This window comes from Trachemys scripta, chromosome 3, assembly GCF_013100865.1.
Source record: "Trachemys scripta elegans isolate TJP31775 chromosome 3, CAS_Tse_1.0, whole genome shotgun sequence".
NCBI lineage: Eukaryota > Metazoa > Chordata > Testudines > Emydidae > Trachemys > Trachemys scripta.
The window spans coordinates 25,657,272-25,673,678 of NC_048300.1; the positions used below are offsets into that span (position 1 = coordinate 25,657,272).

At 40.6% G+C, this 16,407-nt stretch overlaps 1 protein-coding gene across 3 annotated transcripts in view; it reads left to right on the top strand.

The window, feature by feature from the left end:
• The first annotated feature begins 537 nt into the window (after positions 1-537).
• Positions 538-16,407, top strand: part of RTN4 (reticulon 4) — an 85,776-nt gene continuing 69,906 nt past the window's right edge. For 2 of the 3 annotated variants that reach the window (XM_034764317.1, XM_034764318.1), the window contains exon 1: positions 550-1,093. In XM_034764317.1, coding sequence (XP_034620208.1) covers positions 667-1,093 — 427 coding nt within the window. In that variant the 5' untranslated portion in view covers positions 550-666. Of the gene's footprint in view, positions 1,094-16,407 lie in introns of all 3 variants that reach the window. The other variant, XM_034764316.1, reaches the window with a different exon arrangement.

Here is a 16,407-nt window from a genome sequence, read left to right on the forward strand (position 1 = left end):
CCTTCTCCACGCCTTTTATCTCCGCTATACAGCCTCCCCGCCCCGCTGTACACACACACACAGAACCCCACCCCTCACAGAGCGCTCCCACCCTCTGCAGCCATACAGACCATCCTCCCCCCCTCAGACACAAAGAGCTCCCATTCTCCCCTGCCCCCTTCAGTTATAGAGCTCCCCTGTCCCTTTACAGTAAGAAAGCAACCTTCAGACTCTCATGGTCCCTGTGCCCATTCCCGCATCACACACAGCTCCCCTCAGAAACACACGCAGCCCCCTGCCCCTCCACTGGGTCTCCCTTCCCCCTCACCAATACAGACTCTCCACCCTTCAGGGCTCGCCCTACCCACATTCTCTGCACCGAACTTCATCCGACTTTTCTATCCCTGTTCACTCGCCAGCATCCATCCCCTGTTGAATATTCATAAGGCAGCGGCAGCAGTAGCAGCGTCTCTCATTGGTTCCCCGCGTGTGTCCCTGCTTCCTCTCCCCCTCCCATTGGCTAGCCGGGCTATCCCTCTCTACTCTCAGGCGGGGAGAGTCAGCTCTGCCTCCCCTCCCAAGTCTGACTCAACAGGGCGTGGAGGCTCGGCACCACGGCAGCTGCGCAGCCCGAGGAGCCGCCGGAGAAGAGCCCAGCTCACTCATTGTTCCTGCGGCCCCAGCACCATGGACGAGCAGGACCAGTCCCCCCTGGTCTCCTCCTCCAGCCCAGCCCGGCCGCAGCAGCCCCGCTTCCAGTACCAGTTCGTGCGGGACCCGGAGGAGGAGGAGGAAGTTGAGGAGGAGGACGACGACGATGACTTCGACGAGCAGCTGGAGGTGATGGAGAGGAAGCTGCCGGCCATGGCCTTGGCCCCCGCCCCGCTGCTGGACCTGGAAGACTCCGGGGAACTCCCCCGCCCTATAGCCGCTGAGCAGCCGCAACCGGACAGGAGGCCCCCCGTCGTGTCCTGCTTCTCCAGCCCGCCCCCCCCTCAGGAGCCCGAGCTCCCTGCCCCCCTGCCTCCCAAACCGGAGCCCCCTGCCAGCAGCCCCTTGCGGGCACACCCCGCCGCCGCTCACAAGAGAAGGGGATCGTCCTCCGGCTGTGCTGGTAAGTGCTGTCCCCCGCTGCGGCCCGGTTCCTGCTCCGGAGGGAGGGGAGCAGCGGCCCAGGGGGCGTGGCTGGCTTTGTGGCGGGGATAAACTGGGGAGGAAGGGGCACCCCGGCTCCCACTCTTCTTCCCCGGCAACGCTGGCGGCCCCAATCTGCCGCAGCCGTGCGGAACAGGGAGTTTCCCCTTTGTCCGCAGCCTCTGCTGGCCTCCTGAGGCGTCTCGGGTCCCTTCTGCTGGGATGGGATGTGCCTGGGCTTGGTGGCCCCGAGAGCGAGGTGTGCATGCGAGGAGGATGCTGCCTGCAGCAGCTGGGAACAAGAGCCATGTGCGTCTCTCCACGTTCCGCTGCTGCTGCCGCCCATCCTCCTCAAGTTCATCTCCCTTTTCTGTCCGCTGCCTCCCATCCCCCCACCGCCTTCTCTGCTCCCCAGCTCCCTTATTGGCCGTTCCCTCCTCCTCCGCTCCTTCCCGTCTGCGCCCGGGGACGTAGAGCTGCTGATTCAGGGCAGATTTTCGTCTTTGTCTTTTAAAACAATATATATTAAATGGGGGACGGGGAAAACGCTGCCTTGCGCTGACTGCTGCTTCCCACTGGTCACTGTGCGGTGCAGTGGTGCACATTTTTTGTCTGCAAGTCTCGTCGCTGTCTGGAGACATGGGTGGTGGCGAAGCTGCTAGTTTCACCAGTCTATTAACCCTCAGCCAGCGCCCCACCTCTTCGACCCCGTCGCTCATGCTGGGCGGAGACTGGCTGAGTGGAACGCCTCCCTCCCCTGGTGCCACGCCTAGAAAAAAAAGAGAGAGTGTGTGTGTGTGGGGGGGAGGGAGGCAGGCAGCTGCCTGCCGCGTGTCGCCGCCCAGCTTCCGCAGCCGCGATGTAGCTGCTGTAATAGCAGCAGTGAAGAACCGAGGCAGACCTTGTACTGTTGCTGGGTATTGTCTGCAGTGGAAACCCTCCCGCATATTCCAAGCTAGGGAGGGACAACGGGGAATTCATTTGAAAAGAATGACTAAAGCTAAGAGCTAATTAGAGCGCATTAGCTATTAGAGGAGGAATGGTGCTGTTAAAATGGGCGACACAACTGAACACCGTGGAGCTGGTGGATTCTTTAAGTATTAAATTAAAACTATCTGAGACCTAATAATTGTTTCCCTGCTTTTTCCCTGTCTGCGTCATTTTATTCCTCTTCTGGGATATTTTTTGTTTTGAGTTTAATAACTAAGTTATAATCTATTACTGTAAAAATAATTTGTGGTGTTTTCACTAACACATTGATAGTCCGATATCATTAGTATTCTCAGTGACCAGTAAGGTGAACATACTGCAGTGTTGGGATCACTCTGTATCCTTCCCCAGAATATGCGTGTGTGTGTGTTTTTAAAAGTACTATTTGTACCCTGCCCTAGAATATGTGTATATATATAATTTTTTTTTAAGTACTATTTAGTACTGGGTGGGGAAGAAAGAGGGGAAGTGAAAAACAACTTTCCTCCTGTCTTAAGTCAGTCTCACAGGGATGTAGTCAGGCAAAATACTCTTGCAAAGAATGCAATACAATTTTGTTTGTAAATAGCTTATTTATTGTAAATTCTGGGATTCTTTTTGTTTGCTAAAAACTATTAACCTGAAAATGAAATCTTCTCCCCCCCCGAAAGAAAACTAATGTAATACAAAAGCATATACTGAGTACTAAAGACATATATAGGTATGCATGTTATTACAGGTATGGAAATAGATCACAACCTCCCATCCCTCACTTCCAGCATGGGACCTTTAGAGACCCAAATGGCCTTGGTCTCGGTTCTGTTTCATTGTAGAGACAGCATCTTCAACAGTACAGTGCTCCTTACATCATGATGAGTACTGGTTCAGTGCTGACACAGACTAAAAGAGTACCACTTGTTGAGCAACCACCTGTAGTACTGAGGTTTCTTCGAAAGTCTCCAATCCCAAGTACTGACCAGCATAGCTCTGTCTAATTTATGATAGTGCTTGTTGCCATTGTATTTTAGCACCAGTCATGCTTAGTTTGAAACTTGAAAAGATCATAGCCAAAGAAGTATGACTTTTTGTTAAATAATAAAAGTGAAGAAATCAAGATTCCTCATAACCATGCTATCCTTAACTCATAATGACCCATGTGCAATAATACATAAGCAAGGCAAAGATACAAAAGTGCAGTAATACCTAGGTACATTGGTGGGAATAAAGACACTCAGTGAGATGCACTTAAACAAATGTTTCGTCTGGGTTTTAGGTTAATTTGTTATTCATCTTTTAAAAAAACTTTGTTAAAAGGATACCAATGTAAAAATTTCACTTCTGTCTAAAAATACTGTCACTTACAATTGTTACATTTAGCACCAAAGATTACTATAACTGAAGGAAATTTGCAATGTAAACTTTTCCTGTTGTTTCCATTTATTTAATTTGAATATTTGACAGCATTGTGTGTAGACAGATTTGCTGGTTTGTTTTCATGTAGTTAGTTTTTCTGTTTGTATGGTCCTTCACAAGCAAGTGGGCTGAGGTGTATAGGGGAAGGGATAATAGTTGATGGCTGAGTAGAAATTTTGCCCAGGAAAAATTCTGCTTGAGCAGAGTGGGGAGTAAGGAACAGAGCAGGTCTCTTGCACTCCTTTTAGCTGGAGGTAGGGAGCAGTGTTCCTGGATCTGTTGTTTTTCAGATAAAGGGAGAGGCAGGGAGCAGAGCAGTTCCTGAGCCATTTCTTCTTTATAGAGGAGAGATGATGTATAAAACAGGATTTGGATGCAGGAGGAGGAGGATGACCTGGGTGGTATTTTCAGAGAGAGACCAGACATTAATAAGAGGGGTGCAGAATTTCACTTGGAAGAGGTAGAATTTATTGAAGACAAAATTAGTTTAAAGTAGTGGTGCAGAACTGACTGATGGAGGATGGGCTCTTTGGAAAAGCATGGCTTTTAGGTACGGGGCATGGCAGCACTGTAGTTCACTCATGCTAGTAGCCTTAGTCTTTGTCTAGTAGGCAGTACGGAAGTGTGTTGAGTACTTGTATCTGAAACTACTTTTAACTCTTTGACTCTATAAATATTGTCTATATAGTTGCTTTATTTAAGGACTACATGAGTAACTCCAGTTTTCTTAGATGGAAGAATATATTTCAAGTATATTGTGTGTCTTTAAACTTCAAATGTTTTTGGGCTGGAGCAGTTAGCTTAATAGCTGATGTTGGAACAGTTTATCCCTATGTAAGTGTTTAGTTTGGCTTCAGTTTAGGTCACTTTTTTAGTCTCTGTATACAATTGACAGGATTAAATTTGTACCTGTATCTTGAGGCAGTATAGCTGACAGCGAAGATGTGGTGTATATATGTAACAGTTCTGCCTGCTTTTGGGCATTTTAGTTGCATACACTTTATGTTCTGTTGTATATGTTTCAGGTATACTTTGTGATTTCATGTGTATGACTTAGAATTTAGAAAAATCACTTTTGGGCAGAAGTTGCCTACAATATGTGAGATTTGTTTGTTTTAATTCAGTTGTTTGCATTTTGAATAATTTAGAAGTTTTATTTAAAATAAACAAAGAATGGAGTAGTATTGCCTGTAGTAAGAACACGTATGATGACATTTCGGACAAAGGAAATGGTTCTTCAGTGTCAGAAATGAGTAAATGTTTGAGTATATTAATCTTAATATGTTGTCCAATACAGAAAAAGCAGCATACCATTGGAATATGTAGAAAAGACAGATGTACAAAGTTAAAGGATAGAACGTGGCATGCAACAACTTTGAATGTATATGCCTTTCCCAGGCAACATTTCCTGTCTGCATCATCAGGTTATCAAGATGATATTTTTCTTGATTATTAATGTTTGTTTATGTTTGAGATACTCTTATTTTCACTGCTAATCTAATACAGTGAGTATGTCCTACATTACAATTTTCCTCTACGTATATCAAACTTAGAATATGGCTTTATTTTGCTATTCAGTTTCTCCTTTTTAGAGCAGTGTTCCCATGTAATATGTGTAGGAGAGGTGAGCGATCAGTGGGTTGATTGGTTCCAGTAGTGCTATCTTCAATTTTTCCTCTTCTGCTCATTTCCATGGTCATGATTATTCAGGGAGGAACTATGCTTCATTGTTTTGTCTAAAATCTTCTGACAGTCATTGCCCATCTATCTGGATATGAGAGGGTGTTATTACTTTTTCCTTTACCATCAATGAAGTCAAAAGAATCTATTAAATTTTTGCAGTGGAGGGCTTGAAAACAGTCACTGGTGGGCCTAACTTTACTTGTGCTAAGCATCTAAATTTTACTTCCATGGGAGTTGTGGGTAGTTGTCATCTCTGGAAAATCAAACCTTATTGCTTAGAAGACTCCATCTACTAGCCTGAGGATGGTATTTAAAAAAAAATTTTTTTTTTGGCAGGGGTCTAGAGAATGAGCCCAGTGTGGTTTAAAAGCAATTCTGTAGTAGGAAGCCCAGCACAGACAGTCCTTCTTTCTCTGGTGTCCGGAAAGGGAGAAATAGACCAAACTTCCAGCAGAGTTCAGGGCAGCACTTTAAATGAAAGATCCCGCCTTTCATATTTGCCTTGGTTAGATGAGATCTGCCAATTTGGAGCTCTCCTGGCTGCTGCAGGAGGGAAGCTATTCTGTCAACAGCAGGGCAGAAGGGCTTCAGTCATTTTCAATCCCTTACTCCTTTGCAGCCTTTCCTGATTTGAGCATAGGTGTGAAACTGACATGCCAGTTTCACTTTGCTGCTCTCAGGGTCCCTATTTCAAGGATACTTTTGCACTTATGTTAACAAATGAGAAGACTGCCTCCCACCACCTGTCCCTAAGTTTTGTTGCAGTGCCATTTTGGCTTGTGCTTTGCTTACCTCTTAAATTAAGGGCTCTTGAATATTTTCCAGAGGTGGAACCCTACTTAGTAAAAGGATTGTATTGTGGATACCTCCTCTACCACTGGCATTTGTCTAGACCAGGCATAGGCAACCTATGGCACGCGAGCTGATTTTCAGTGACACTCACACTGCCTGGGCCCTGGCCACCAGGCCGGGGAGCTCTGCATTTTAATTTAATTTTAAATGAAGTTTCTTAAACATTTTAAAACCTTATTTACTTTACATACAACAATAGTTTAATTATATATTACAGACTCATAGAAAAAGACCTTCTAAAAAGGTTAAAATGTATTACTGGCACGCAAAACCTTAAATTACAGTGAATAAATGAAGACTCGGCACACCACTTCTGAAAGGTTGCTGACCCCTGGTCTAGACCATTTTCCTTCCTCCAGGATCACATAGCACCCATATGGAAACCACAACAATTTCTAACAATTCGAAGTAAATTTAGTTCATTTATTTTTAATGAATTTTAATGCGGTAAGTTTCATCCTCCCTTTTTTTTTTTTTTTTTTAAACAAAGTAGACAGTATGGGCAGTTCTTTACATATCCACACTCCTATTCATTCTGTTCTACTTTCCCTCTGCTCCCCTGCACATGGGTTCTCTGCTGCGTGTACCCCTTCAACTCTCTCCCTGCACCTGCTTCTCTGTTCCCTAGACATATTTCCTAGCCATTTGGTTCTGTTCTCCCTGCCCCATTCTATTCTGCTTAGCTCCCCTGGACTTTCCTCTTCTGCTGCTGATGTAACAGCATTTCGCTTTGTAGGCCATCAGAAATGGGGAAAGAACCCCGACCTCTTGTTCTTAAAAGGTGTGAGCTTCTACTGTAAGAACTAAAAGACGTATGCCTTTTAGCCTGATCAACCCCTATATGTAGTTCAGAACAAAGAATCTTGATGGACCCTCTGAATTTGTTACACTTTCAGAAACAAGGCTCAGATTTTGAATGAGAACTCAGTTTATTCTTGGAATTCTAACCTTTCTTCAGAGTTTCTTGTAGGCCAAGTCCTCCCAAAGCAAGCTGGCCTCCTCAGACAGCAGCACATACACTGCTGAGGGTATTATTCACCTTGTTCTTAAAGGGGCGGCTCCCATTTCTCTCATTCCATAATTTACAGAGCTAGTAACAAAAACAACAATATAAATGCAACAATAAATAAATATTCACACATTCAAAAATTATTATTAAATACTAATGAGGGCTGTCGATTAATCACAGTTAACTCATGCGATTTCATCAAAAAAGATGAATCGCGATTAAAATAATTAATCACAGTTTTAATCACACTGTTGAGCAATAGAATACCAATTGAAATTTATTAAATATTTTGGATGTTTTTCTACATTTTCAAATATTTGATTTCAATTTACAACACGGAATACAAAGCATATAGTGTTTACTTTCTATTTTTTATTGCAAATATTTGCACTGTAAAAATGATAAAAGATCTAGCATTTTTCAATTCACCTCAGACAAGTACTGCAATCTCTATCATGAAAGTGCAACTTACAAATGTAAGGTTTTTTTGTTTTGTTACATAACTGCACTCAAAACCAAAATAATCTAAAATTTTAGAGCCTACAAGTCCACTCCGTCCTACTTTTTCTTCAGCCAATCACTAAGACAAACACATTTGTTAACATTTACAGGAGATAATGCTGCTAGCTTCTTGTTTACAATGTCACCTGAAAATGAGAACAGTTGTTTGCATGGCACGGTTGTAGTCGGCATTGCTAGGTATTTACGTGCCAGGTATGCTAAACATTCGTATGCCTCTTCATGCTTTGGCCACCATTCTAGAGGACCATGCTGATGCTTGTTTAAAAAAAAATACATTAATTAAATTTGTCACTGACCTCTTTGTGGGAGAATTGTGTGTCTCCTGCTCTGTTTTACCTGCATTCTGCCATATATTTCATGTTATGGCATTCTCAGATGATGACCCAGCACATGTTGTTCGATTTAAGAATACTTTCACTGCAGATTTAACAAAACGCAAAGAAGGTACCAATGTGAGATTTCTAAAGATAGCTATAGCACTCAACCCAAGATTTAAGAATCTGAAGTGCCTTCCAAAATCTGAGAGGGACGAGGTGTGGAGCATGCTTTCAGAAGTCTTAAAAGAGCAACACTCCGATGCGGAACCTACAGAACCCAACCACCAAAAAAGAAAATCAACCTTTTGTTGGTGGCATCTGACTCAAATGATAAAAATGAACGTGCATCAGTCCGCATTGCTTTGGATTGTTGTGGAGCAGAACCCGTCATCTAGAATGGTGGGCGAAGCATGAAGGGACATATGAATCTTTACCGCATCTGGCATGTAAATATCTTGCAACGCTGGCTACAACAGTGCCATGCAAATGCCTATTCTCACTTTCGGGTGCATTGTGAACAAGAAGCAGGCAGCATTAGCTCCTGCAAATGTAAACAAACTTGTTTGTCTGAGTGATTGGCTGAATAAGAACCAGGACTGAGTGGACTTGTAGGCTCCAAAGTTTTACATTTTTTATTTTTGAGTGCATTTTTTTTGTACATAATTCTACATTTGTAAGTTCAACTTTTATGATCAAGAGATTGCACTGCAGTACTTGTATTAGGTGAATTGAAAAATACATTTTTTTTCTTTTTTACAGTGCAAATATTTGTAATAAAAAATAAAGTGAACACTGAATACTTTTGTATTCTATGTTGTAATTGTAATCAATATATTTTAAAATGTAGAAAACATCCAAAAATATTTAAATAAATTATATTCTATTACTGTTTAACAGCGATTAAGTTTTTTAATTGCTTGACAGCCCCAATACTAACAATATGAACCTATTTCTAAAACTTTATTTTAGCATCCTCATGCTGGCTTAGAGATCCAATCCCACTAAAATACAAAAATGTGGGCATAGCATAAAATTGAATGGATCTCAAAACAAAGACAGGTCCTATCATACTGACATATTATAATTTAAATAATCTCAGTCTTCTAATTTAAATAAAGAAACTTCAGAATTTTCACTATGCTACATCAAAGTGGCATGATATCTAGGGATTCTGCCATAGAATTTAGGTTTAGCTTGTTTGGACTACGTGGGGTATTGTAATCAGTCATGGTATATTTTTCCCAAACATCTATGTTTTTCCTTCCACATTCTTACATATTTGTTTCACTACACTGTGTGCTCTATCTACCTCTTCTATTGTATTTTATCCTACCCTTTCCACTCATGCACCCCTCAAGCTGTTGGGGGAAAAAGCAGGATACTCAATTTATATCAAGAGTGCTGTCCCTGGATTCTACTTGGGAGTTTCATCTTTTGTAACTGCTAGCTAGTAGACGTCTGACAAATTTGAAGGATGCTCTCCTTCCCTCTCTTCTTCCTCACCCCTCCAAAAAACAAAAGAAACCATAAAATAACTAGGGTTGTCAAGCGATTAAAAAAATTAATCATGATTCATTGTGTGATGAAAAATATTGATCGCAATTAATTGCGTGATTAATCGCAGTGTTAAACAATAATAGAAGACCATTTGTTTGAATATTTTTGGATGTTTTCTACATTTTCATATGTATTGATTTGAATTGCAGCACAGGGTGCAGGGTGCAAATATTTGCACTGTAAAAAAACCAAAAGAAATAGTATTTTTCAATTCCCCCATTGCAAGTGCAATATTTGTCATGAAGGATGAACTTGCAGGTGTAGAATTATGTGCAGAAAAAACCTGCATTCAAGGATAGGACAATGTGAAACTTTGGAGCCTACAGGTCTACTCGGTCCTGCTTCTTGTTCAGCCAGTTGCTCGGACAGACAGGTTTGTTTGCATGTGCAGGAGATGCTGCTGCCCGCTTCTTGTTTGCCATGTCGCCTGGGAGTGAGAGCAGGCGTTCACATGGCGTTGTAGCCGGTGTCGCGGGATATTTACATGCCAGATGGGCTAGGGATTCATATGTCCTTTCATGCTTCCACCACCATTCCGAGCATGTGTTAATGACAGGTTCTGCTTGATAATGGTCCAAAGCAGTGCGGACCAACGCACGTTCCTTTTCATCATCTTAGTCAGATGCCTCCAGCAGAAGGTTGATTTTTCTTTTCTGGTGGTTCAGGTTCTGTAGTTTCCACATCAGAGTGTTGCTCTTTTAAGACTTCTGAAAAAATGCTCCACAATTCCTCCCTCTAAGATTTTGGAAGGTATGTCAGATTCTTAAACTTTGGGTTGAGTGCTGTAGCTATCTTTAGAAATCTCACATTGGTACCTTCTTTGTGTTTTGTCAAATCTGCAGGGAGACTGCTATAACATGAAATATATGGCAGAATGTGGGTAAAACTGCAGGAGACATACAATTGTCCCCCAAGGAGGTCAGTCACAAATTTTAATTAACGCATTATTATTTTTTTTAACAAGTGTCATCAACATTGAAATATGTCCTCTGGAATGGTGGCTGAAGCATGAAGGGGCATACAAACGTTTGGCATATCTGGCGCATAGGTGCCTTGAGATGCCGGCTACAGGGGTGCCATGTGAATACCTGTTCTCACTTTCAGGGGACATTGTGATCAAGAAGCGGACAGCATTGTCTCCCATAAATGTAGACAAGCTTGTTTCTCTGAGTGAACAACAGGTAGGACTGGGTGGACTTGTAGGATCTTGTAGTGTTGCATTGTTTTGTTTTTGAGCACTGTTATGTAACGAAAAAAAATCTACATTTGTAAGTTGCACTTCCATGATGGAGAGATTGCATTGTAGTACTTGTATGCAGTGAGTTGAAAAATACTATTTTTTTTATCATTTTTACAGTTCAAATATTTGTAATCAAGAATAATAATACGGAGTGAGTGCTGTGCACTTTGTATTATGTGTTTGAAGTCAATATATTCAAAAATGTGGCAAACAGTCCAAAATATTTAATAAGTTTCAATTGATATTCTATTTTTTAACAGTGTGATTAAAACTGTGATGAATTGCAATTGATGTTTTTAATCTAATCTCCCTTAGCATTTCATCGTCACTATCACTGTCCTGGTCAGGTGATCAACAATAGATCCCTACTGTTATATTCTTATTAGAGGATGGAATTACTGTCTATAGAGATTCTATGGAACATGTGGATTCATTTAAGATTTTTACTTCATTTGATTCTATATTTATTTTCACATACAGTGGTAGAGAATGGGACCAAGCAAGTGAACGCTTGGCTTTCAGATCTCCTGTTCCTAATGTTAATGATATTCAATGCTAATTTGGATATCTGTTGTGGATCATCATAAACATTATTTTATCAACTTAGTTAATAAAGTTGTCACTCGCTGTGAAACAATCTGTCCGGACATTCTGGCTGATACAGTGCTATCTGCTTGTGAGATAACTGAGTTGTGTATGTTTTTGAAGATTGTATTCTCTACTTTTTTTAACACTGCTTTTGTGTTGCTCTAGTTGGGTATTATGGTTTCTAGATGCTACAAATGACACTGACTATCTTAAGAAGAAATAGCAAAATGGTCGAGTGGGTCTTATTCTCCCCTGAATTAATTTTTACCTAGACTTTTTTTTTTTAAATACAATCCATAGGTTTGCTTAATGAATTGCATTAGGACACTAGATTTTCTAATCTCTTCTTAGCTGCTTCATTCATGTATCTAATTCAGTTCTCCAGTTTCAACCTAATTGTGCCTCAGTTTCAGTAACTTTTTAAAATTGTGACAGCATAGTACAGTCCAGATAAATAGCAAAAAGTACATCTACAGATTACTAATAGTTCAAATTTTTGATGGCACATCTAGCATTTCATAAATAATAAATATGAACTGCAGTGTCTTCTCTCGCACAAATTAGGTACCAAGTCTGTAATCCTATAGCTGATTCCCTCACATGGGAGAGATTTATCCACAATTTAATATTAATTCAGATAATAATTCTCATATCTCTTAATGAATCTCCTATGTGTTTACTATGTCAAGTGTTGTGCCAAAATTCAAGTAGCCTTTCCACCACAATTTATTTCATTTCATTTATCCATCCTGTTTAGAATTGGTCAGGGTTGCTTGGTATGACATATGTATCGCAAGCCAATGCTAGCTATTTTATGGTGTTCTTTCGTTTCACACAGATTGCCTTGTTTTCAAAAATTTTACTTAAATCGAATAGCTTAATTCTCATTTTTCTTTGGGGTCGATTAATGTATATTACCCTACATTATCTGCTCTATGAACAAAATTTGGTGGATCAACTTCCATTGTTAAGAAAATAGAGACGTTGCATAGTTTAGGAGATTGGTAATTTGAAAATAGCAAATGGAGCCTCTCTCTAAATTACTGGTTTGGATCTTGCCTAGTGACAAAGTTATATTTGGTCTTTATAAACAAATTGGTGGTCAGAGTCCAGTTCCTAATGTACCTCCCCAGTAATGTGGTAAAGGAGTGAATAGGCAAAAGGACTGAACTAACGTATTTTTAGTCACTGTTCTGACTTATCAGTATGGCAGGATGGTGTAGAGAATCTTGCAATTGTGTAGTCTGTGTTGCTTTTACTATGTGGCTAAATAAAAAAAAGTGGAGCTGCATCCCTAGTGCTGTCAGTTCAGACCTTTGGATCTTTATAAACTACTTTTGAGTAATCCATCTCAGTGGTCTTCCTTTCCAGGGGAAGAATTGTTGCTTCATAAATAACTACCAATTTCTCTGGGAGATGTGCAAGCCTGATGGGGAAGAACTTGGACTCATTCAATAGGAAATCGTTATTTAGCCATAAGATGATATGTTCCTTGGTGCTGAGATAGGGAAAAAACTGTGAGCAGGTATGAAGATTTTTTGTAATGATCTTGGAAGTGAGGGAAGTAGGTTGCAGAACTTGAAGGAAAGTACTTGTTTTGAGTCCATTTTTGTCATTGGTCTGAGGTGACAAATTCTGTATGGGAGACTACTAGATTAATGTACCAATCTTCAGATTAAATTGCATGACTCCAGTTTGCACTAATTGCATGAAAATGTGAGAGGACTAAAATATTGTAAAAGGAGGCTAGCATCTTCTGTCTTCCAGTGGGTAGTTATAGTTCATGGATTCTTTTAACACATCTGACTACGCCTGGCTTTAACTGATATCCTCAATATGTCAAAACTGTAGTTCCTTTTTACATATAAAACTTTATTGATCTTCACTGTTATAGCAATTTGCATTTCTTTTCATCCAAGCACTTCACAAGGTGGATCTGAGTTTCATTTTACAGGTGGGAAAACTGTGTAAAAGGAAACCTTTAGTAACTTGTCCAAAGTTCAGTCATTGAAAGAACCTGGGGCTTTTATTCTGCCAGGTGTTCTTATTAGATGGTTTAAGGGATTTGAAATACTTCATTTGTAGCCTTCAACAAATGGAAAGTGAAGATATCTGCTTCTTGAAGAAATGTTACTTAGTTCTGCAGAGATTTTTTTCCCCCATTAGCTGTTTTACTAACTTTCTTGACTTATGTGATCAACTTGTATCTGTTGTTTTTAAATTGATAGGGACTCTTCTCAATTACTTATCAGCAAGTAAATTGGTAGCTGGGTGTTCTAAACTACAGCTTGACTAAGCACTTTTGTTGGCAAAACTATGTTGGTCAGGGGCTGAAAAAATACCCTCCTGACTGACATAAGATTTGCTGACAAAAGCACCTGTGTGAACAGTATTGTTGGCGGGAAAGCTCTCTCCCCCATACATAGCTACCACCGACCCTTTGGAGTGGTTTAATTATGCCAGCAGGAGAGCTCTCTCCCATCATCCTGGAGCGGCTACATGGGAGACCTTACAGTGTAGTGTAGACATAACCTAAATATGGCTTCAGTTAATGGAAAAAATCCAATTACTGATTGCAGAGTTGCAGTCATTCCTAATGTTACGAAATGATATTTCTAGTATCTAATTGTGTTCCTTATTTTGTATTCCTTAAACACTTTGGTACAATGTGGCAGTTGTAGTAGTTGTATCACAATGGGAAATCATTTAAATTGAATATAGGCTTTGTCTACACATGAAAGTAAATCCAGAATAAATTAAGTATTCCTGATTAACACCTTGTGTGGATGTGTTTATTACAGAATAAATAAGAATAAGAGCATCCACACATGGAATTAATCAGGAATAGCTATTCCAAGAATGACTCCCTTTGCAGACAAGGCTTTATTTTGGGCAGCTTTCAGATTATGGTCTTGGTTTTTTTTCATGAGATTCTTTCATAGTAAAATATTCATTTTAATGTCCATGTATACTAATTAGAAGTTTAACAGATGAAGGATAAAATTGCATGGTAGTATCCTCCTCTTTCCTTTCTCTGCTCGCTAGGACCCTCTTGGAAAAACTAATGTAATAAGAAAAAGTCAAAAGCCAAAAAATGTAATAAGAAAACCCAAAAAGGAGTTTGAAGAACAGGTAGCCAAAAACTCAAAAGGTAATAATAAAATGTTTTTTAAGTACACCAGAAGCAGGAAACCTGCTAAACAACCAGTGGGGCCCCTGGACGATGAAGATACAAAAGGAGCACTTAAAGATGATAAAGTCATTGTGGAGAAACTAAATGAATTATTTGCTTCAGTCTTCATGGCTGAGGATGTTGGGGAGATTCCCAAACCTGAGCCGTCCTTTGTAGGTGACAAATCTGAGGAATTGTCACAGATTGAAGTGTCACTAGAGGAGGTTTTGGAATTAATTGATAAACTTAACAGTAACAAGTCACCGGGACCAGATGGCATTCACGCAAGAGTTCTGAAAGAACTCAAATGTGAAATTGCGGAACTATTAACTATGGTTTGTAACCTGTCCTTTAAATCAGCTTCTGTACCCATTGACTGGAAGACAGCTAATGTAACGCCAATATTTTAAAAAGGGCTCTAGAGGTGATCCAGGCAATTACAGACCGGTAAGTCTAACATCAGTACTGGGCAAATTGGTTGAAGTGATCGTAAAGAATAAAATTGTCAGGCACTTGGAAGAACATAAATTGTGTGGCAGAAGTCAACATGGTTCCTCACCAAAGGCTCTTCTGTAAATTAAGTTGTCATGGGATAAGACAGAAGATCCTTTCATGGATTGAGAACTGGTTAAAAGAGAGGGAACAAAGGGTAGGAATAAATGGTATATTTTCAGAATGGAGAGGGGTAACTAGTGGTGTTCCCCAAGGGTCAGTCCTAAGACCAATCCTATTCAACTTACTCATAAATGATCTGGAGAAAGGGGTAAAAAGTGAGGTGGCAAATGAAATTTAATGGGGATAAATGTAAAGTAATGCACATTGGGAAAAATAATCCCAACTATACATACAATATGATGGGGGCTAATTTAGCTACAACTAATCAGGAAAAAGATCTTGGAGTCATTGTGGATAGTTCTCTGAAGACGTCCAGTGTGCAGCGGCAGTCAAAAAAGCAAACAGGATGTTAGGAATCATTAAAAAGGGGATAGAGAATAAGATGGAGAATATCTTATTGTCCTTATATAAATCCATGGGATGCCCACATCTTGAATACTGCGTACAGATGTGGTCTCCTCATCTCAAAAAAGATATACTGTCATTAGAAAAGGTTCAGAGAAGGGCAACTAAAATGATTAGAGGTTTGGAATGGGTCTCATATGAGGAGAGATTAAAGAGGCTAGGACTTTTCAGCTTGGAAAAGAGGCGACTGAGGGGGGATATGTTAGAGGTATATAAAATCATGAGTGATGTGGAGAAAGTGAATAAGGAAAGGTTATTTACTTGTTACCATAATATAAGAACTAGGGGCCACCAAATGAAATTAATGGGCAGCAAGTTTAAAACAAATAAAAGGAAGTTCTTCACAATTTGTGGAACTCCTTGCCTGAGGAGGCTAGGACTATAACAGGGTTTAAAAGAGAACTAGATAAATTCATGGAGGTTAAGTCCATTAATGGCTATTAGCCAGGATGAGTAAGGAATGGTGTCCCTAGCCTCTGTTTGTCAGAGGGTGGTGATGGACGGCAGGATAGAGATCACTTGATTGTTACCTGTTAGGTTCACTCCCTCTGGGGCACCTGGCATTGGCCACTGGCGGTAGACAGGATACTGGGCTGGATGGACCTTTGGTCTGACCCAGTACGGCCATTCTTATGTTTTTATGTAAAGACCTTGTCAAAATAATTTTTGTTCTATTTTGGCTATTCAAATCCTTTTTCTCTTGAAGATGTCAGTGGGCGTGGCTATTCAGGGAGACCAGGGCTTTAAAAAGCCCACTTCTAAGCGACCGGAGGAGCTAGTGACCAGGAGCGGCTAATGAGAGTTTTGCAGGGGGAATGTGAGTAGGGACTAGAACTCAACATTCTTTAAATTTAAAAGCCAAAAACACCACCTTCATAGAATCATAGAATATCAGAGTTGGAAGGGACCTCAAGAGGTCATCTAGTCCAACCCCCTGCTCAAAGCAGGACCA